The sequence below is a fragment of the chloroplast genome of Cibotium barometz (assembly GCF_041138505.1).
Source record: "Cibotium barometz chloroplast, complete genome".
Taxonomy (NCBI): Eukaryota; Viridiplantae; Streptophyta; class Polypodiopsida; order Cyatheales; family Cibotiaceae; genus Cibotium; species Cibotium barometz.
This window is the reverse complement of record NC_037893.1, coordinates 122,715-144,906: the sequence shown is the minus strand read 5'-3', so window position 1 is coordinate 144,906 and position 22,192 is coordinate 122,715. Positions and strand designations below refer to the sequence as shown.

The 22,192-nt window shown below is 38.4% G+C and overlaps 10 protein-coding genes, 2 non-coding genes and 1 pseudogene across 12 annotated transcripts, besides 2 other annotated features; 12 read left to right on the top strand and 1 right to left on the bottom strand. All coding sequences in view use genetic code 11, as the record gives it.

Moving 5' to 3' along the window:
• Positions 1 to 8,037: part of an inverted repeat (inverted repeat region A; IRA) that runs on past the window's edge.
• On the top strand, positions 266 to 340 carry trnH-GUG. Its single transcript has one exon. It is a non-coding gene; the product is annotated as a tRNA-His (tRNA).
• ycf2 lies at positions 590 to 6,839 on the top strand (annotated as a pseudogene).
• On the bottom strand, positions 7,511 to 7,581 carry trnN-GUU. The gene has a single exon. It is a non-coding gene; the product is annotated as a tRNA-Asn (tRNA).
• Positions 8,038 to 22,192: part of a sequence feature (small single copy region; SSC) that runs on past the window's edge.
• chlL (protochlorophyllide reductase iron protein subunit) lies at positions 8,043 to 8,924 on the top strand. Its single transcript is given in 1 exon segment — positions 8,043 to 8,924. A coding segment is annotated over 1 exon segment (882 nt).
• On the top strand, positions 8,978 to 10,372 carry chlN (protochlorophyllide reductase subunit N). The gene is given in 1 exon segment: positions 8,978 to 10,372. A coding segment is annotated over 1 exon segment (1,395 nt).
• Positions 10,741 to 15,780, top strand: ycf1 (conserved hypothetical protein Ycf1). Its single transcript is given in 1 exon segment — positions 10,741 to 15,780. A coding segment is annotated over 1 exon segment (5,040 nt).
• Positions 16,105 to 16,374, top strand: rps15 (ribosomal protein S15). The gene has a single exon. The coding sequence runs from the start codon at positions 16,105 to 16,107 to the stop codon at positions 16,372 to 16,374; it is 270 nt and encodes an 89-aa protein (YP_009490541.1).
• ndhH (NADH-plastoquinone oxidoreductase subunit 7) lies at positions 16,484 to 17,668 on the top strand. The gene is given in 1 exon segment: positions 16,484 to 17,668. A coding segment is annotated over 1 exon segment (1,185 nt).
• ndhA (NADH-plastoquinone oxidoreductase subunit 1) lies at positions 17,670 to 19,720 on the top strand. Its single transcript is given in 2 exon segments — positions 17,670 to 18,227; positions 19,163 to 19,720. Coding segments are annotated over 2 exon segments (1,116 nt in total).
• ndhI (NADH-plastoquinone oxidoreductase subunit I) lies at positions 19,858 to 20,406 on the top strand. The gene has a single exon. It carries the CDS (start codon positions 19,858 to 19,860, stop codon positions 20,404 to 20,406), a length of 549 nt encoding a protein of 182 aa, YP_009490538.1.
• On the top strand, positions 20,533 to 21,126 carry ndhG (NADH-plastoquinone oxidoreductase subunit 6). The gene is given in 1 exon segment: positions 20,533 to 21,126. A coding segment is annotated over 1 exon segment (594 nt).
• Positions 21,218 to 21,520, top strand: ndhE (NADH-plastoquinone oxidoreductase subunit 4L). Its single transcript is given in 1 exon segment — positions 21,218 to 21,520. A coding segment is annotated over 1 exon segment (303 nt).
• On the top strand, positions 21,880 to 22,125 carry psaC (photosystem I subunit VII). Its single transcript has one exon. It carries the CDS (start codon positions 21,880 to 21,882, stop codon positions 22,123 to 22,125), a length of 246 nt encoding a protein of 81 aa, YP_009490535.1.

Genomic DNA, 22,192 nt, shown 5'->3' with positions numbered 1-22,192 from the left:
TCCAATCTTGAATTCTGAAGAATCTTTGGAATACTCTTCTGCGGCTATATATATAGATATATATAGATATTCCTGTTCTGATTCACAGAATGCTTGTAATCTACCAATCATTTGAATAGAGTGGGAGTACGTTCTTCATATCACAGATTTACTATTGTCTCGTTATATACATAACTAATATGTATGTGTATCAATCGAAGGACCCTAATATCTTAATAGATAGATCCTGTTCCCTTTCACATTCAGGGAGCCGAGTAGCAGAAGGGGCGGACGTAGCCAAGTGGATCAAGGCAATGGATTGTGGATCCATCACGCGCGGGTTCAATCCCCGTCGTTCGCCCATCCAATTAGATAACTCGTTCTTATTTCTTGGAATAGGAAAAGTTGTGAAAAAAGGTGGAGAGGATATGTACAGGTCTCCTCAACAATAACGATTTGAGATTTCCAATCCAATTTCCGTTTTGGACACGAATATGTATATAAATCACTATACTTATTTGAAGTACTTACTCCATCGTATCTTGAATCTTTCAAGATTATCCATATAATAAATGTGAGAAATAGATAGTATCTATCACATATGAATAAGATGAAAAAAGAAAATAAGGTAGAAAGGGTGGGAAAAAAAAGAGTAGGAAGTCCATATTCTCTATCTAAAGCTCTGGGGTTAGTAGAAATCAGTAGATTAGACTACTTCTTCAAATCATTAAAGAACCAACATCTCAAAGAATTTCTAATTGGTCCATTCTCCAGTTATGAACCTTTTATCAGATTATTTGACTTATGAATTCTAAGTTCACTCTTTCTGCGCAATCTGCGTCATTCAGTAAAGAGGGGTAGTAGCATCACCTTGGAAGTCCTAATGTTACTAACAATACCAATTTCTATGCATTGCTTGAGTGATAGAAGTTCGATCGAAAGAAGTTCTATATTAACCAAAATGATTAATGGGGGTGGTGGAGTTAAGAAAAGAACAAGCAGAAAAATCTGGTGACTTCTCCTACTACTTTCTTCAATCCAAAAGATATTTATCTGTTGAAAAAGATGGGAAGAAAAGAACACCTGATTCTTACTATTTAGGTTCGAACGAAGATATTTCAACAGGTTCGACGAGAGAAGAAAAGCAAGTTCGTTATGGTGCAATGAATCCTCTGGTTTCAGATAGATGGAAGGTCTGCATAGTGAGGGATTCACTCCCTGGCGAGGATATATCCAGAGATGAGACTGAGGGGATTCAGATATTATGGAGGGATAGGTATTTAGAAGATTCAAATAGGTTTTTCAAATTCTATAAACATGCGGGACTTTATAAAAATAAAAATAAAAGTGACTGTTACCAAAATGATTCTGATTCGTTATTCTTCTGAAAAATCCATAACAAGCAAGATCTGGATCGACTACAAACAACAAGATTGAGAGAGGCCTTTTCCAATTTGTCTTCATTTCCATCTTATAAAAATACAATGTCGTCTCGTGATGGTATATCCGGGTTAGATTGTCACGAAATTGGGGGAGACTCTCCTATTCTACACACTTATTCACCAATAAGAAATGAATTAATAAATCGACTCACTGGATTTTTTTTGATAATTGAGGAATCGAATCCGATTTCTAATGGGGCAATAATTATTGATATTAATAATAGTGAGAAATCTGGGAAAGGATTTCCATTGAAAATGAAAGAGAATCTATCAGTTACTAGGATATTTGGAAAGAAACTAGGGTTGCCAAGTAGCAAATACTTTGACCTCAATAAGATTCTTCCAAGATATTTTAAAATATTTCTAGGTATACCTAGAGAAGTAACTAATAGAAGTGAAAATACTACTTTTTTCAATGAATTGAAAGGAAAAGATAACATACATTCAATATATTCTCTAGTTAGATTGTATGGACGAAATAGATTGATACCTCTCTACTCAACATACACACTTCTTTTATATGACTATTTCTGTGCATTAGCTAGTGAATATTTCTTCCGAATCAAATATCGGTTGGATGGCTGGGCGGGGCGCGGGGAATCCAACGGTGTAACAAGAATTGCAACTGAAGAAAGATTATTGAAATGGAAAGATAACATAGAGCGTTTGTTGAACGAATATATTACCTTTCGAGTCGATGAGTATAGGAATGTTCAGTCAAATGTGCATAGATGGCTTGATACAACCGGAGATTCGTCTTTTTCCCCTTTCGGGAAAGTCTTTTTAGAAATAAAGTATGACTTGGATAAATCGATTTGCGGTGTATCAATAATGAGAAACAAATTACTAAATAGTATTGGTACTGGGATTAATAACACCACTCAAAATAACGAGAAGTATCCTCATCGATTTCTCAATGTTTTATTTCTTTACAAAATGATTGTTACTGAGGTTACTCGCCAAGAAGTTCTGATACATACGATTGATTATTGCATCGAGAAATTGAACGATATAGATCTTTCGATGCTTGATCCCTTATCGAGTTTACTCGATATTGACATTGACGAACAGATATCTTTTCTCAAAAGAATTCTCGAGAGAAAAAAGAGTTTATTCATTGAGTCTAGATTGTTAATTGATAAAAAAGTGATAGGCTCTTCAATCTCACTAGAACCCGCAGTGAATCCGCCTCTTGTTGGATTACCCCGCATCGAATCTATCCGAACAGGATTTTCAAGTGATGCTCTTTCCACTACGGGGAGACAGAATTGGAATCTGCTTCTAGATAATTCGAGTCGTGGGAGAGGTTCAAATAAAGATATTGGTGAGAGTATTTCAAGATACATTTCCGATGAAGTGAATACACTAAACTTTCTAGACCACTCTAATCTACCTGTATGGAACTATGCGAGAAGCAGTTTCATTCCGAGAATCAAAAGGGATTTCCTTATTGGGAGATGTAGCAGTAGTTATTCCAACGTCTTAGAAAATTTCTATGTGGGCTCCGATAATGAAGTCATCTCATCTAATATGATCTTATCTATTCAGTCCCAACTGTCGGATTCATTATCACCCGATTTATCGAAACGAACAGAAGGGGAAACTGTTGATCATGCACTCACAACGGTTCAACCTATTCCGTCTAATCTGCATGAATCTGCGACATTACTATTAACTCATTCAGATAGACTTTTTAATTCTATTTCAGATCTGAAAAGATTACTGTCGAAGTTGAACTCATCCCCTCGTGAAACGAAAGATTCGTTTCTATCTTCGTGCAGTAGCGATGGGATTTTTTTGGAAAAAACGTTGATAGACTCTAATCCATCGGCGGATTGGCGACCCCGACCTCGTCCTAAGAATCTGGGATTGGATCAAGTCAATTCAGAGAAGTCTATTGAAGATAGATCAGACTCGGGGAATGTTTCCACCAAGAATCGATTCTATCAAAACGATCCATCTATTGGTTCTTTCTGGGAACCAGAAGAATTGGAAACGCTTTATTGGTCGCTAAGATTCTCATTACGCAACGATGTAACATCAAGATCTCTAAAAGGATTGATTGGGAAGAAGGTTCTGCACGAAGATACGAAGTTTGCAGATCCATATATCCGGAAAGAGCCTATCCGTCCATCCCATTTCATCAATTTCAATGAATTATCAAAAGATTTGAACAAATATAAGATCTCTTGGATCTTTTGGAAAGAAAATATCTGTGAAAAATGGAGCCTATTCAGAGAGTATATACCTTGGTTCTTTACCCCTACCCGGTGGAGATACTTCTACGATTCGATCAGAGAAACATATCCAGAAATAGTACTTAAAATAAGTGATGACTCGAATCATAATCTCCCTAGAATTTATGAAAGAATTGCTGAGGATATAGATGGTGCCAAAGCTTATTTATTCCAAAGCCTAGAATTGAGATTCAAAAGTGATTCTATCAATACCATATTATCCAAGATAGATCTTCTTCTTTTCAAAGAAATTACTAATGAAACGAAGATGTCACATTCAGGATGGTCAGTATCTCAATTTTCCAATAAGTCTATCTTGTCTTACCTTATTCTCTCAATATTATTCGTTCTTGCATTCTCCAAGCACCATTTGTCTGCCGTTTCGGGTTCTAATTCCCTTCATTCATGGAAACGTTTCGATACTATTGGATATTTAATAGACCCAATGCGGGGATCCTATTTGAAAAAGGTAATGTATTCCCCTTCGACAAGGTAAATGTAAACGAAAGATCTACTAATCTATTCTTTGAAGAGATTCTTGAATTATATAAATAATATAATCTTTTTCTCCTTCGTGAAAAATGAACTAGATTCATGGATACTTTGTAGGGAAAGCTCCGATACCCTTAATAGTAAGAAAGAACTATTGGCTCAATATTTAGTAACGAATAAGATTATTTCCAAGTATGAGTCGAAATTGAGTTCCAATTCTGATTTATCGAGCAATGAGATTGATCATGAACCTTCCCCACAAGAAAGATCTAATGTTTTGGCATACCTACATCAATTCCGTCAAAATGATCTATTAAGTTACAAGATCCGTAAGTTGGATCCTGCGGAGAAGTGGGCTCTTTCCGCCCCCGAGAGAAATATTCTATTTTCAGCAACGACGAGACGAAGAGGCATTCTGAATATGCCATGTCGTGACATACCTATCTCACTCTAATCAGGATTATTATCATCTAAAGGAATTCCGGTAGTAGGACCCATAGAAACTGGACGATCTTCCGTTATTAGGGATGTAGCATCCAATTCCTACTTTCCGTTGATGAGGCTACCACTAAGGAAGTTGCTATACAATCGATCATATTTCAATAATGTACATGGAAATTTCATCTCGAAAGAGAGCGTACACCGATTAAATCTCATTTTTGCAATAGCGAGAGAGGTGTCTCCCTGTACAATATGGATTCAAGATATTCATGAATTGAATGTTCATCGCTCGTATCATAGACTAGAAGCTGATCCCAGATTCTTACTTTGCCCAATATTGAGGAGTATTGGTAATGGGCGCAGTAATTCTCGTATTCGTAAGAATATTGTTATTGCTTCGACCCATGTACCTGCAAGGGTAGATCCAGCTCCAATAGCTCCGAACCGGTTAAACTAATTGATAAATTTCCGAAAGTCCAACAGGTGTCAACGTCAGAAAGAATTGTCAATTCTCTTACGTATCAAAGGCTTCGAAATAGAGGCTAATCCGCCTCTTCTTGAAGGTACTGGGTCTGGAACTACGGGTTATAGCAAACGAGATTTATTCTTTTCTGCTAATGAAGCGTTATTAATCGGTACTTCCAAAAGGAAAAATATTGTATGTAGTGATGCAATTGGATTAGCTTCACATAGACAACATTCAATTGTTACTTATATGGGCAATGGAATAGAATCCAGTTCTGAATACGAAATCTCTTCTCACAGGATAGGAGAAGCTATTCTAAAAAATAGTTTGATAGATACTTATCCCACAAATATTCTATTTATTGGTAGTAATGTATCAAAGAGGCGATTTTATCATTTGTCTAACTGGTATGTGGAACCTTCAATAACCGAGTCAACAATTAAGGAATTCACTCTATTTTCGCATATCCTAGGGCTACTGGCTGGATTAGCGGCTCGCGATTCGTTCAAAATGGATATGAGAAAGAAAGAAAATTCCATTGTTATTGATAAACTTGTAGAGAATGAGTTTAACCTAGCGTGTGGTGTTCTAGAAAACCTTTCGAAGGATTTCTCATGTTCAGAAATCTGTAGAAGCAGAAGTCGATCCAATAATAGTCTTTCTTTTCCTTCTCCTACTGAACCCAGGTACTGTTCAGATATAATCTATACAAGTCGTTCTTCCAAATCTACGAGAAAAGGGGTGTTTCATTTTCCAACCGACTTCGAAATGAAACAGTCACCCGAAATAGACTTAATTCCGACGGAAGTATCGCGTGAGATTACTTGGTCCCCTAAGGCGTGGCGCCTCAGTTTCATGCGAAGTGGTACTTATGAATCGATAAGAGTCTTATCCGAATTCAATAATTTGTATAATCTAATCCTCCTTTACCAAAATCAGAATCAAATACCCCAACGGGATTTCGAATTGAATAAGATTAAGTATAGTGAAAATAGATCGTATGAGAAAAAAGGATATCTTTTCAGTTATAAGAGAGCTTTAGGTAGGTTGAGACAAAGATATATTAAAAGATTGGAAGACCGATTGGATAATATCTCGTTACGTGAGCAATTTCTCGAATTGGGAATCTCCGACTCATCTAATCAATATGAAACACAATGTAATCGATCCGATGAACCGACTCGATTCTTAGGGGGGCGCTTCATCTGGGACCCTATGCTTCTGTTCCAGCCGGATCATAACATTCCTTCCTCGCGTCGTAGTTTATTAGCGAAGCAAGAACTGGTGCGGAGGCTTTACGTCACTTACGGTATGAGAAGGGAGCGCGAAAAACATTTCTCAAATGAAAAGATTAAGAATTTCTTTCTCTATCGTGGATATGATCCGAAATCGATAGCTGAATCATCTATTAAGCGGTGGAATAAATTCCCTTTGGATGAGGAGCGACATTCCGAATACGTCAAAGAAACTTAGTTTATGCATATACATCTGCAATATCCACAGATATTTGTTCCCATTCACTTGTATCAAAGCATTGTAATAGAAGATTTGCAAGAGCGATTTATTCGTTTTAGGCTTCTGGTTCATAGAAATAGATGGATGAGACGGAACCGTTCCCCATTTAAGGATTTTCTTATCTATAATATGTTGCTTGAAACTTATTAATATCTATTCAATCCGTTCCGGTTTGGTGGGACGTCACTGGATCAAATAACGAAACAATTTTTTAATGAAAGTTCAATATCATATAAGAAAATCTTAGATACTCTTCATTCAGTCTAGATCTCTAGCAATATAGAGGTATTTAGAAGTCGAATCAGTAGAAGGAAGATCTATCTTTTCCTTTTACTGATACAATAAGATTCTGCTTGTAGCATCTAAAATGATTAAAAAAAAGGATAGATCATTTCCTATATGAGTCTTTCTACTTGACAAAAAAAAAAAAAAGTAAAATCAAGGAAGAATAAGAATTTCTTCTATAGGGAGTATGGGAAGCGGTTTATAGGGAAGCAACTTTTCAATATCCTGTTCGGAATAGATCCTTTTTGTGGATTCACTCTCGAGGTGACTGATTGATTCGCTTATCCCAATCATTCAGTACACCGGAGTGAAGTGGGGATTCTCGAAGAAGCGACGCTTAAATAGGGCCCTTAGAAGCATTGGATTATCCAAAAGAGGGGAACTTATGGGTTCTTTCATCAATTATTGGAGCTTGAAATAGTGAATCCCTCACTGGTTTATGGGCTATAGTCCAACGTGATTTGATTTGGCATATGGGTGAAAGACAACTATCCTATCACTGGGAGTTTTTGATGTAGATAATGTAAATTCTTTAGGATATTATGAGAATGTACCTTCCCCTTTTTTAGCGCGAATCAAGTTCTTTTATTGGAAAGAAGCGTCATCATCTCCATCATCTAAACCATCTTTCATTCCACCGGAAATAGATGAATCTCCCCGGGTAGGATTTGAACCTACGACCAATCGGTTAACAGCCGACCGCTCTACCGCTGAGCTACCGAGGAAAATGGTAGGGAATTTAGTCTCATACACATTTAATGACCCTTGTTCTTTGAGCCGCCTCTGAATCTGCAAGACGTTAAGCTTCCTCTGACATTTATTTCGTAAACTTCGCGTACACCCTAACTCCTATTATAGGAAGAAGCGGCAGCGATAGCAATCCTATTTGAATAGAGCCCCAGAATCATGGGGGGGGGGGCTGGTGTGGTCGATCTTGGCCATGATTGATTGCCCACCCCCCATGATCTGTATCGATCAATCACCAATCAATAGTTTCTATTCCCCCCCTTCCGAGAAGCATAGTAGAATAGCCACAGGATTCTTTTACCTCATAGAAGTAGAAGGAATATCTTTCAATAGTAATAGGGAGAATAAAGAAAAGAAAAAGGAAAGAGATAGAGATGGGGAAGATGAGGAAGATGAGGAGTAGTCGGAAGAAATGAACACGAATTGGAGCCTTGTGAAACGAAAGTGGCAGTTTATGGTAAAGGTGGGATTGGCAAGTCAACAACTAGCTGTAACATATCAATAGCTTTAGCTAGGCGTGGAAAACAAGTCCTACAAATTGGGTGTGATCCCAAACACGATAGCACCTTCACTCTTACAGGATTTTTAATACCTACGATTATAGATACTTTGCAATCAAAGGATTATCATTATGAAGATGTATGGCCCGAAGATGTGATTCACAAAGGTTATGGTGGGGTAGACCGTGTGGAGGCTGGTGGACCACCCGCAGGAGCTGGGTGCGGGGGGTATGTCGTGGGAGAAACAGTAAAACTACTGAAAGAATTAAATGCGTCTTATGAGTATGATATCATTTCATTCGATGTTTTGGGGGACGTAGTCCGTGGGGGTTTTGCCGCTCCATCAAATTATGCCGATTATTGTATTATCATTACTGATAATGGATTCGATGCACTTTTTGCAGCAAATTGCATCGCTGCGTCAGTTAGGGAAAAAGCGCATACCCATCCGTTGCGATTAGCTGGTTTGGTGGGGAACCGAACATCTGAGAGGGACCTTATTGATAAATATGTAGGAGCTTGTCCCATGCCCGTACTAGAAGTATTACCCTTGATCGAAGACATTCGAGTTTCGAGAGTGAAGGGAAAAACTTTGTTTGAAATGGCTGAATGTCAACCGAATCTCAATTATGTTCGTGACTTTCATTCAAATGTAGCAGATTAAACTTTGTCTAAACCAGAGGGAATTGTACCAAGAGAAATTCCCGATAGAGAATTATTTAGTTTACTTTCTGATTTCTATCTAAACCCCAATTCTGGAAAAGGGGAGGACACTCGAAATAGTCAGCAGAATACTCCACTTGATTTTACGATAATATGACACCGAGGTTGTCACGCCTCTGTATATAAATACCTCTCCAAGGAAACGTTTTCATGAAGAATCTTGAAATTCCTACTTTTGAATGTGAAACTGGTAATCATCACACCTTTTGTCCTATTAGTCGTGTAGCTTGGTTGTATCAAAAGATAGAAGATAGTTTTTTTCTAGTAATAGGTACGAAGACTTGTGGTTACTTTTTGCAGAATGCTCTTGGAGTTACGATTTTTGCGGAACCTCGTTATGCAACGGCAGAATCGGAAGAGGGGGATATCTCAGCTTAATTGAATGATCAAAAAGAGTTGAAGAGAATCTGTTTCCAAATAAAAAAAGATAGAAACCCTAGTGTTATTATTTGGATTGGCACATGTACCACAGAGATAATAAAAATGGATCTGGAAGGCATAGCACCCAAACTAGAACGCCAACTCGGAGTACCAATCATAGTGGCGCGGGCCAACGGATTGGATTACGCCTTTACTCAAGGAGAGGATACTGTATTGGCTGCCACGACACACCGATGTCCCGAATACGATCGTTATGCAACGAGCCAAGAAAAGAAAGAAGCAATTGAAAGTGTTGAGGAAGGGAACGCCGCCCCAGCAGAATCTAAGAGATTCACTTCTAAAGGAAGAAATTTGAATCACCGCGCTTTAGTCCTTTTTGGATCTCTGCCTTCAGGTGTAGCTTCTCAATCGAATTCAGAGTCGAAACGCCAATCCATTCAAGTATCGGGTTGGTTACCCTCCCAGAGATACGCTGAACCTCCAGCTTTGGGCGAAGGAGTTTATGTTTGCGGTGTAAACCCTTTCTTAAGCCGCACAGCGACAACATTGATGCGTCGGAGAAAATGCCAATTAATTGGAGCACCCTTTCCGATCGGTCCCGATGGAACACGCGCTTGGATCGAAAAAATTTGTTCAGTATTTAATGTGAAACCCGACGGTCTGGAGGAGAGAGAGAATCATATCCGGAAGAATCTGAAAGATTATCTTGGAATAGTAACCGGAAAATCTATATTCTTTATGGGAGATAATCTGTTAGAAATATCTCTAGCACGATTTTTAATTCGATGCGGAATGATCGTTTACGAAGTAGGTATCCCTTACATGGATAAGAGATATCAAGCTGGCGAATTATTGCTTTTGCAACATACTTGCAAAAAGATGAAAACACCCATGCCACGAATTGTTGAGAAACCGGATAATTATAGTCAGGTGCAGCGTATGCATGAGCTGAAACCTAATTTAGCAATTACCGGGATGGCCCACGCCAACCCTTTGGAGGCAAGAGGTATTGATACAAAATGGTCTGTCGAATTCACATTTGCCCAGATTCATGGATCCACTAATGCAAGAGATGTTCTTGAGCTCGTTACTCGTCCTTTGCGGCGTAATAACGACTCTATTCTGGGTTGGGGCAGTCTATCGAAACAGACGGTAGAAATCTAAGTTAAATGATTTTGTTTTGAAATTGCCGAGTAATAATAATTGGTCACTAATCATTATGAAAGAGTATATAAGAATATATAAAAGTTCTTAATCATAAGATTTGTTTATTTCATTTTTATTTTCTATGATTGAGAAGAAAGCTCCCTCCTAATTTTATTGATAGAATTCTTATTCTGGGTGTACAAATAATTATCAAAATCATTTGGAAAAATGACCTATTTGTGTGTATAATATAAGCAGTATCAATACTGATTGTAAGATGTTAAGGAATAACGTGAGTAATATTAATACTGGTTGGAAGATGTGAAGAAATAATTTAGGGGGGGGGGCATGGGGGTAGGGTAGTTACAAACATAAAAAATACTACAACGATTTTAAATCTATTAAACACTTTGTCACTGGCTTGGGTCAAAATAGTGAGTCCCTACATATTATTTGGCATTTACTACGGGTTACTCACAACACTGCCTGTCGGACCTTCCCAAATATTATGTATAAGGGCTTTTATCATGGGAGGAAGCCTCAGCGGCATCGTCGCCATGAGTGGATCGATGATGGGACAGCTACTACTTATTCTATCAATATTTTGTTCACCTATATATTTATTCTTGTCAAAGCCGCACGCGCTAACTCTGGTAGCAATACCATACATGTTCCTTTTTTGGTTTCGAACCAAAGACTTACCGGATTATCAAACTTTACGCCCTATCACTTCGTTGCGTGATTACCGAATAGGTAACCTATTTATGAATAGCTTTATCTTTCAGATTCTGAATCCAATTCTATTGCCAAGTCCTGTGTTGGCAAGATTAATTCACCTATTTTTGTTTCGTTATAGCAACAACGTAATATTCTTAATAAGTAGTTTCTTGGGTTGGTTGGTAGGTCACATACTATTCAGCTATTTATGTAGACTACTCATAGTTCGTGTGGAAAAAGATTCACCACTACTTTATTTATTGGTAAAACGCGCCATTCATAGAACTTTTAGTATTATTCTTGTTATTAATGTAATATTCTGCTTGGGTAGAGCCCCATTGTCTTTTTGGACTAAAAAATTCCTAGATGAGACTAATGAGAAAGACCTAGATTTTTGGATGTCCGAATTCAAGGAACTAGAAATATTGTGGTGGATTTTCAAGCCATGGCCTATCTCTTTCTACGAGCCCTGGAGGACGAATCGGCCTCTACGATTCAAAAAGAATAGTCGATTCGACGGAAGTAGTCTCGTCAAAAGAAGAGTATCCACTTATTTTTTTGATAAATGTTTAATCGATGGAAAACAAAGGTTAACCTTTGCGGCGTTGCCTAGTCTGTCAATTCTTGAAAGATAATTAGAGGAATATTCAAAAAATTCGGATGTATCCACGGAAACCTATCCCTCATACCGGGACTGGATTTTAGAGAGACTGATAAGGAATGAAGCTTTTCAACAAGAGTTAAAGGACCGAATCGGATTATTAGATGCTGGGTCTACTTTTTGGAAAGCAATGGAAAAAAAGACTAGATTGACAAGTGAAAATAATACGAGATTACCTAACGTATACGATCCTTTTATCACTAATTCCTATCGTATAAGAATCCCGACTCCACAGACATTTTTGACAGTGAATGAACTAGATCGGACGATGAGAAAGGGATCGGAATCAGTGACAAATAAAGGATCAGTGGCAACTAGAAAGAGCAGTTACATCGGTAGAAACAGTTACAAGAAGCGGATTGAAGATTGGGTCTCTGCTAAAAATCGAAGATCGAGGCGTAGCAACAGGACCCCTCTCCCGTGGGAAACTTTACCGAGAAAAGCCCAACGCGTATTTCACTTCATGTTCGATAACCGACTAGTGTTCGATTTTGAAACACAAGACATTTTGAAAGGAATAAAATCTTCATCCAGCTTCGATGTGACTTGGGAACAAATATTTGATATTGATCCTATAGATCGAGCCCTGTTTTTGATTTATCTCGAAGAAGATTGTCGCAACTTAAGTCAAACCTCTCTCTCAGCTATACTCTCAATAAACGGCGAAAAGCGCTTCTCTGATCCGAGATACGAAACACGCTCAATCTATAAAATTGAGGATCTAGAAAAGTATTTGGCTCATGAGACTGAAATAATGTTTGATGCTCGATTCGATGTTCCAGGCGTGGAAAGTGATGTTCGTTATAGAAAATTACGAAATCTAGGGATTAGTATTGCGAAGACGAAACGTAAGACAATAAGACTAGTAAAACGATTTGCAAAAATATCTGATTTTCGTCGAAAAGTTGTGAAAGGGTCTATGCGGTCCAGGAGGCGCAAGGTTTTGGTTTGGGAAATGTTTCAGGAAAAAGCGCATTCACCCTTTTTCTTGAGATTGATGGAAATACCTAACCTCTTCCAATTACCCATCGAGGGATTGACAAGTTCAAATTCTGAAGGAATGATTATTGGCCCGGTAGGGCCGGCTGGTCTGCAATTCGAACAAGAACTAGACTTTTCCTCAGCCGCGAAAGGCTTAAGTGGATCAAAATCTGCTCGTTCAGCTATAGCGGCTAGATTGGATGTGGGTCCCATTCACAGTGGAAGGGGTTTATTGCTGGTCCTACAACCGAATTTTCGAAAATATATAAAATTACCTATATGTATAGCGTTTAAAAATTTTGGTCGTAGATTGTTACTTCAAGATTCTGAATGGGATAAGGATTGGAAGGAATGGAGGAAAGAGATTCATATTAAATGCACGTACGACGGCGAAGAATTTTCACCTAGTCGGTTTCCCGGTCGCTGGTTGAAGGAGGGCTTACAGATAAAGATTCTATATCCATTTCAATTGAAGCCTTGGCATACTCGTGGGAGGAATAAACGATCAACCATCCGGGAAGAAGTTATAAAGATCAAATCTACCAGGGATCAAGGATCAAAAAAAGGCAGTAGGTTAGAACGAAAAAGGTCCCAATTTACTTATTTAACAGCTTGGGGATTTCAAACAGATGTACCCTTTGGAACTATTAAAAAAGACCCTCCTTTTTGGAAACCCGTTCGAAGAGAGTTCATTCGGATTTGGAATAAGAATCTCTCGCTGCGAACCCAGCAAGTATATCGTTTCTATTCCAAATTCAATATAGCCAGGATACTGAGACCAAGTCTATTAAGGAGATTGAATCTATTCTTTGGAGTTGAAGAAACTTCAAATCACTCTGGTTGGAATGAGATTACTGGGAAAGAAACTTTAGCCATTAAGCATAAAAAGGAACTAGTAGAATCGAAATCAAATATTGGTAAAACAGGTGAAAGGTCGATTCATATTGACAATAAAGTTCAATCAATTGTTAATGCTGATGAAGGACTAGTTGCGGGTAGTAATGCGCACGGATTCGTGGATTTGTCAACCGGAAAGATCGTTAGAAACGAGCGGGATACCAAAACATTCCAGGTCAATGAATTAGTAATGGATCATAGACTGAGGGACACGAACCTTACCATTCCTCTGAAATTTGAAGGAGAAAGAATGGGTTTTGGGGGAATTACCTTGAAATTGCGCATATTGATTGCAGAAGTAAACGAAAAGTATTTCTTGGTAACATCAACATTATGTCAAAAAATTAACAGAGCTCTTGCTCATTACTCTAATGAATTTGCTGCGTTGCAGGCGCAGCTAGTAAAAGTGAGGAGTAACGCTATTGAGGTTTACGAGGAGACGGAAAACTCAACTTTATCTGTTTCCGGAACGAAGAATGAGGTGTCGCGGGTTGACCGTTTTCAATCACTATCTCAAGCTTATCTTTATGACAATGTGTGGAGCATGAGCATAAAGGGAAATTTAGATTTGAGTTTTATGGTGAATGGCACCGTGAAGAGCAGTAATTCTGGGGAAAAGACCGGATACACCGAGGATTGGGATAATGGTTCAACTTTGTATCAGCCTGGGAAACCTTGGGATTCTGCAGAGAATTCTTACGATGTCCTGGGCGATGACAGTTTCGTGGATTGTCTCGATGAGACCGGTAACAAAATTGTACATAAATTTATTAATGAACACATTAGGGAATCTGGAGAGGGGTGGGGGTTCCCCAAACAGCTCTGTGACTTAGATGCAAATAATTGGAATAAGTGGGTAGATTGTTTCTACAGATGCAACTTACCGCTGGAGGTGTGGCGTAATATAGCACCCCAGAAATGGAGAGTCGGTTTGGATAATTTGAACATACTCAAGAATATTGAGAAAAAAGTTTTAGATGAGCCGGAACAATATGTCCCTCGAGACAATTATTCCATCTATACGGAAAACCCCTTGCTTAGAGACCGAATCAAGAATTTTAATAAGCGCCGCAAATACAGTTATTCGTTACATAGTTTTATTGATTTTTTAAGAGATGCAGATACACAAGAATATCCTATGCGGCAAGACGCTCTCGCACAAAAGATTCATTCCGAGAATCGTATCGAGAAAATTACTAGAGTAGGGGGGAAGAACAGACCCTCTCATTCACAAATTTCTGATTCAGAATTGAATTCTAAATCAAAGTTTGATTTGATGTTATGGGTAGTTCCGGATTTCACGGGAATGAAAAGCATTTCTAGAAAAAAATCAAGATTGGAAAATCCTGTTTTGAAAGATGATGATGACGCTGATTACAGGGTAGTAAAATTATTAGATATAGATGATAGGTTTCAAGATACAGTGAATGAGATATACGAGATAACGTTAGATGAGAGAGAAAGTATTGATTACATATTTCGATGGAAATGGAAATCCAAAGCATTAGAGGGGGAGCTAGAGAGATTGAGGAACTTAACAGTCCTCATTAGCATATTGGGAAATGACCAAGATCTTACTGCGTTCCGTGTCAATATAGGTATAGATTCGGATCTATTGAATCTCTTTTTAAACACAACTAGACTTGGTGTTTTAAATAACTTATCTATTGTTTCGGCTCACCGTTTACCGCTAGTATTTGACGACCAAATTTTGATGTACAAAATTGTTAGCCCTTTATTAAAATTCAAGTATAGATTTAGAAATAGATTCAATAAACGGTTATACGAGGATATATATAATGGGTGTATATCACGTTTATCGCTCGTAGCGATAGAAGGAAAGAAAAAACAGTCTCATCTTTATAACATCGAGGATCTCCTGCTTCCGAGACGTCGCCGGGAATTGCGATTCCTTCGATCTCTACTAAATCTAGAGTCTCTAGAACCGGAAGAACAAGATTTAGATCCCATTCCCGGAATCGAACGGATCCACGGGAATAAGGATTCTAATCATTTGGGGATAAGTGAGGTCCAAAAAATTAAACGTTTCCTATGGCCCAGCCACCGTTTAGAAGAATTAGCTTGTGTAGGTAGATTCTGTTTCAATATCACTAACGAGAGTTGATTTGCCATGCTCAAGATACGGATGTATCCTATTATTCGAAATTGACGTAAGCAGAGGAATATAAAGCAAAAGCATAGGTTTAAACGTTTGCTTGATTGGGATTACCAAAATCCCGGTAATCCCAATCAAGTATTTGACATATCGATTAAATGATCTCCCACCGGCAAGCCGCGATACACATACCTGCTAATTGATAATGAACCGATCCTCAAACAGTGAGTCTGGGGCTTATTGCAATACCGTTTTTCAATTCAATTGAATTTTTTTTCCTCTCGCTCAAACTGATATTACTCCAATTGTCCAACTGGTGACTGAATCCTTTATAATCGGTTTGAAAGATAAAAAGCAATCATAATTATTATTGTTACTATGAATAAAAAGATATCTATTGATTTGTCGTTAATAGGTGGGAATAAAGATACAGGATCTGCCGGTTCCCAAGTCTACTATCTGACCCATCAAGTCTCAAAACTTACTTCTCATCTGGAATCGCACCTCAAAGACTATTCATCTCAAAGAGGTTTGTGGAAATTACTAGGCAAACGTAAACGTCTCTCAATCTATTTATCCGAGAAGAATCCAACTTTGTACAATAAAGTTATAAAAAATCTAAGTATTCGGGGATTAAAGGGGCGTTGATACAAACTCGCACAGGAAGTTGCTACTTCGACACATATTGTACAAAAAAAAATATCTATTTATTGACTGAAGCTAGATTTTGTAATATTTATTGGAAAGGAAACAATTTACGAGTATGCCTCTCAAAGAAATAGATCCAGTTACAGTGAGTCTGGGTCCTCATCATCCATCGATGCATGGTGTTCTTAGGCTTATTGTTACTCTAGATGGAGAAAATGTTGTTGATTGCGAACCAATATTAGGCTATTTACATAGAGGGATGGAAAAGATTGCCGAAAACCGGACGATTTTACAGTACCTTCCCTATGTAACAAGGTGGGATTACTTAGCCACCATGTTTACCGAAGCCGTAACAGTCAATGCACCAGAGAAATTGGCAAATATTCAAGTACCTGGAAGAGCTAGTTACATACGTGTAATCATGCTTGAATTAAGCCGAATAGCTTCCCACTTGTTGTGGCTTGGACCCTTTCTAGCGGATGTTGGTGCGCAGACTCCATTCTTTTACATATTCCGAGAAAGGGAAATGATTTATGATTTATTTGAAGCTGCTACGGGTATGCGAATGATGCATAATCATTTTCGTATCGGGGGGGTCGCTGCAGATCTACCGTATGGGTGGGTAGACAAATGCCTAGACTTCTGCGATTATTGTCTACCAAAGATTCATGAATACGAGCGACTAATTACGAATAATCCTATTTTTTTGGGACGGGTAAGGGGAATAGGTTTCGTTAGTAGGGAAGAAGCTATCAATTGGGGCTTATCGGGGCCCGTATTACGAGCCTCAGGGGTTCAGTGGGATCTCCGCAAGATTGATCATTATGAATGTTATGATAACTTGGATTGGCAGATCCAGTGGCAAACAGAGGGAGATTCGTTGGCTCGTTATTTGGTACGAATTGGCGAAATGAAAGAGTCTATTAGAATTATTCAACAAGCATTGAAACTTCTTCCAGGAGGTCCATATGAGAATTTGGAAGGTCGACGCTTCAGCCAGCAACAAGGAGAAGCAGAATGGAATGATTTCAATTATCAATTTGTTGGCAAGAAATCCTCTCCCACTCTTAAGTTACCTAAGCAGGAACATTATGTAAGAGTAGAAGCCCCCAAGGGAGAATTAGGAGTTTTTTTGATTGGAGATGATAGTGTTTTCCCTTGGAGATGGAAGATTCGTCCACCTGGTTTTACAAATCTACAGATTCTTTCTCAATTGATAAAAGGAATGAAGCTAGCAGATATTATGACAATATTAGGTAGTATAGACATTATTATGGGAGAGGTTGATCGTTGAAACGGTAACTGGTATCGAAACTTACGGAGAACAAGTAGTTCATTCATTTGATGAATTAGGAATTGCAAAAGATTATTTTGAATTAATTTGGATTTTAGTCTCTATCCTTATCTTAGTTATAGGGGTTACAACAGGAGTATTAGTCATCGTATGGCTCGAGTGAAAAGTGTCCGCGGGGGTGCAGCAGCGTATCGGACCGGAATACGCAGGTCCGTTGGGAATTACCCAATCTCTAGCAGATGGAATCAAGCTTCTTTTAAAGGAAGACATTGTTCCAGCCAGGGGCGACACTTGGTTATTCAATATTGGACCAGCCGTGGTAGTCACACCAGTTTTCATAAGTCATTTGGTAATACCTTTTGGTCAACATATTATTCTATCTGATCTGAGTATAGGTGCTTCTTTTTGGATCGCTATCCCAAGCATTGTACCCCTAGGTCTTCTCATGGCAGGGTATGGCTCAAATAATAAATATTCTTTTCTGGGTGGTCTTAGAGCCGCTGCCCAATCTATCAGTTACGAAATACCCCTGGCTTTATGCATCTTGTCCATATCCCTACGTGCGATTCGGCGAGTAGGAATCGGAGTAGATACTTAAAAAAAAAAAAAAGATAGAAATCTTCGTTGATTGACTAAACTAAATAGTCATTTGGGTGAGATCGAACAGCGTTTCGCAGTTATTGGGTCGAGTCCCATTCCCCATGTACGGGCGTAAAAGCATATCCGAGCGGTAGACACCGCTTCACCCCAGGTCTACATCGAGGCTTGAAGCGGGAACGGGGAATAGTCGAGTTTTAAGGATTAAGCAGGAGTGGATGGTCAGGAACACCAATATACGCAAGAGACTTGTAAGGTAGAGGGAAGGGTATATAGAAAGCGGGTACGGGTAAAGCGTAAAACTACTCAAATAAAATCTTTCTCTATCTCTTTTTTCTTTTACCGGATGAGAGAGACTCAGCTTCGGTAGGGGTGACTGAGTGGTACATCTCGAAAATCCCAGTCTCGAGTATATTCCTATCCACTTCAATCATGACTATTTGGAACGAAGTAACCCTTGCAGCAGTTTCCCGATTCTAGTAAAAAATAAAATAATAATTGGATTAATGCCAACAATCAGTCATTTGTTTGTGAGATTGTGGGTTGTTAAACCGGGGAGATTATTAAGATAATCGTTCCAGGATTTCCCTCCCCAAATGCGGGTAAATATTTTTATAGACGGAGATGTATGGTAAGCTTCAGAAGCTCATGGAACATTTTAACCCATATTGAAAAAGGACTGAGAGGGTGGAGATGGATTCGGAAGCGGTTACTTCTTGTAGCAAACGGAATCTCATCGGTTAGGATTGAGGGGGATCTCCATACAGCGGTGTCGCAGATGATAATCTTAAATCATTGACCCTTCTCGATCGAATCGATGAGGAGCCGTATGAAATCCCAACTTCATGTACGGTTCTGAATTAGAGGTGGTAACTAGAACCATACCGTCGACTATCCTTATCCGGCAGCTTGAGTACAGTTGATATAGTTGAAACGCAATCTAGATATGGTTTTTGGGGATGGAACTTGTGGCGTCAACCCATAGGTTTCATAGCGTTCTTCATTTCGTCATTGGCAGAATGTGAGAGATTACCGTTCGACTTACCTGAAGCGGAAGAAGAACTAGTAGCTGGTTATCAAACTGAGTATTCGGGAATAAAATTTGGTTTATTTTATGTTGGTTCTTATCCGAATCCATCGGTTTCTCCATCATTTGTAACGGTTCTTTATTCGGGTGGATGGGATTCATCAATTCCTTTTTTTACAAAACTTGGGCAAAATTCCCTATCTTGGGGTCTTAGCGGCGCATCCTTCGATTTATTGAAAATAGTGATAGATATCGTTATTACATCATCTAAATCTTATTTATTGTTATTTATCTCCATTTCGACAAGACGGACTTTGCCCAGAGTAAGAATAGATCAATTATTGGATCTCGGATGGAAATTTCTTTTGCCGATTGCTCCGGGAAATCTGTTGCTGACAGCTCCGTTTCAACTTCTGTCACTCAAATAGTATACGCTTTTATTTACTCCAATATTCCTCCAAGTTAAATCTATTAAATCTATTTAATAGATTTTTATTTTTTAGAGAGATAAATATATTTATCTATTTATAAGAAAATAAAAAATTAGATTAGGTTTATCTATCATATGTTTCCCACACTAATTAAATTTCGGAATTATGGGCAACAAGCCATAGAAGCTGCAAAATACATTGGTCAAGGTTTTGCGGTTACTTCAGATCATTTGAATCGCTCACCGATAACTATCCAATATCCGTATGAAAAAATTGTATCATCCGAACGATTTCGTGGACGCATCCATTTTGAATTCGACAAATGTATCGCTTGTGAGGTATGCGTCCGGGTATGTCCAATCAATCTGCCTGTTGTTGATTGGAAACTAATAAGAAGCATTAGAAAGAAACAATTGAAGAGTTATAGCACTGATTTCGGAGTTTGCATCTTCCGTGGAAATTGTGTCGAATACTGCCCAACCAATTGTTTGTCAATGACTGAAGAGTATGAACTTTCGAGTTATGATCGTCATGAATTGAATTATGATCAAATGGCTTCGGGGCGTCTACCCCTTTCCATCTCCCAAGATTTTTCAGTCCAAACAGTTTCAGCAAGTTACCTATCCAAAAGAGTTATGGGTAGATATTCCGAAAATCAAACCATCACTCGTAGTACCAATTGAATATTTTGAGAGATGAATCGACTCATCTTGTTATCTGTGATAAAGAGATGGGGGTTGCTAAAAAAAGAGAAAGAGAGGGAATATATATACTGGAGATGATAAAAAAAAATTGAGCAATTGTGTATAACGAATTTATCCGAATCAGTTCATGAAGCTATTTTGACATTACTAGAGTTGGGTATTCTACTAGGAAGTTTGGGGGTAGTAGCACTCGCTAATGTGGTTCATTCTGCTTTTCTTCCCGGGCTGGTTTTCACCCGTATATCCCTATCATATATCGTATTGAATGCTGATTTTGTAGCTGCCGCGCAATCGCTTGTTTATGTAGGAGCTATAAATGTTTTAATTGTGTCTGCCGTAACGGTTACTGATGAACCCACGAGTTCCAATTCACCCACTAATTGGAGTACGGGGCATTTCATTACTTTGGGAGCTTGTACGGGTCTTTCTTCACTATTAACCATTATGATTAATAGTACAAAATGGTCTAATATATGTTTCATTAATCGATCGAAGATTCTTGTGGGAGAGACCCCGGGGAATAACGTCCAAGAACTTGGATATCAATTATTAACCACTTTTCTAGTTCCGTTTGAACTTCTTTCCATACTTCTTTTAGTTGCTCTGATAGGAGCAATTACCCTGGCCCGCAACGAAGAAGTAACCACAATGAATGAAGGGTCTGTTTCGTCATCTCGGAATAACTCTTCATTTTTCTGATCAATCTCGACCTTATTGAAATAGAAAGGTTAGAAGAGACAGCCGTGTAAAAATGACCTATCATGTTTTCTAGAGAGGAGGTTAATACATCACGCTTGAACACGGACTAGTGCTAGGTGCTTATCTATATTGTATTGGTTTCTTTGGGTTAATCACGAGTCGAAACACGGTTAGGGCACTCACGCGTCTTGAGCCAATTTTTAATGCAGTTAATATTAATTTTGCGACATTCTCCAATTTTTTTGATAATCAGCGATTGGGTGGAGAAATATTTTCTTTATTCATAATAGCCGTTGCGGCTGCTGAAGCTGCTATTGGATTAGCCCCCGCTCTTGTTATTCAGCGAAACAGAAGATCGACTCGTATCGATCAATTCGATCTGTTAAAATGGTAATTGATCAGTAAATACAGCGTTTCTCTAAATCTAATCAATTTGGTGTTCAATTGAAGAACGGGTATTGCTACCGATGGAACCGTGTTACTGTCCCCCCCCTCTTTGATAACTAAGTTTCTCTCCTTATCCTATACTTCTATATTCTTATTTTTTATTTTATCAAAAATAAGGTAATGAAAAAAAAGGAATAATTCTCTATAAGCATTAGATCCGATCAGGTAAATCATATAAAGAAAGGGAATGTTTCACTTAATGATCAAGAGTATCGACGTAAGGGGTGGGAAGAAAGAGGTGTATCCTAACCATTTAAATAAAAGAATATTTTTGGTATATCAATCTGATAGGAGTAAATAGACTCAATGGCACATTCAGTGAAAATCTATGATACATGTATCGGTTGTACTCAATGCGTAAGAGCATGTCCCACAGATGTATTGGAAATGATACCCTGGGATGGGTGTAAAGCCAATCAAATAGCTCCTGCTCCTAGAACAGAAGATTGTGTAGGTTGTAAGAGATGTGAATCCGCTCGTCCAACAGATTTTTTGAGTGTACGCGTCTACTTGGGAGCTGAAACTACTCGCAGTATGGGTCTAGCTTATTGATTAGCCGGTAGAGGTAGAAATAAATTAAGAAAAATTAATTTTCACTTTATTTCGACTCATACTCGAG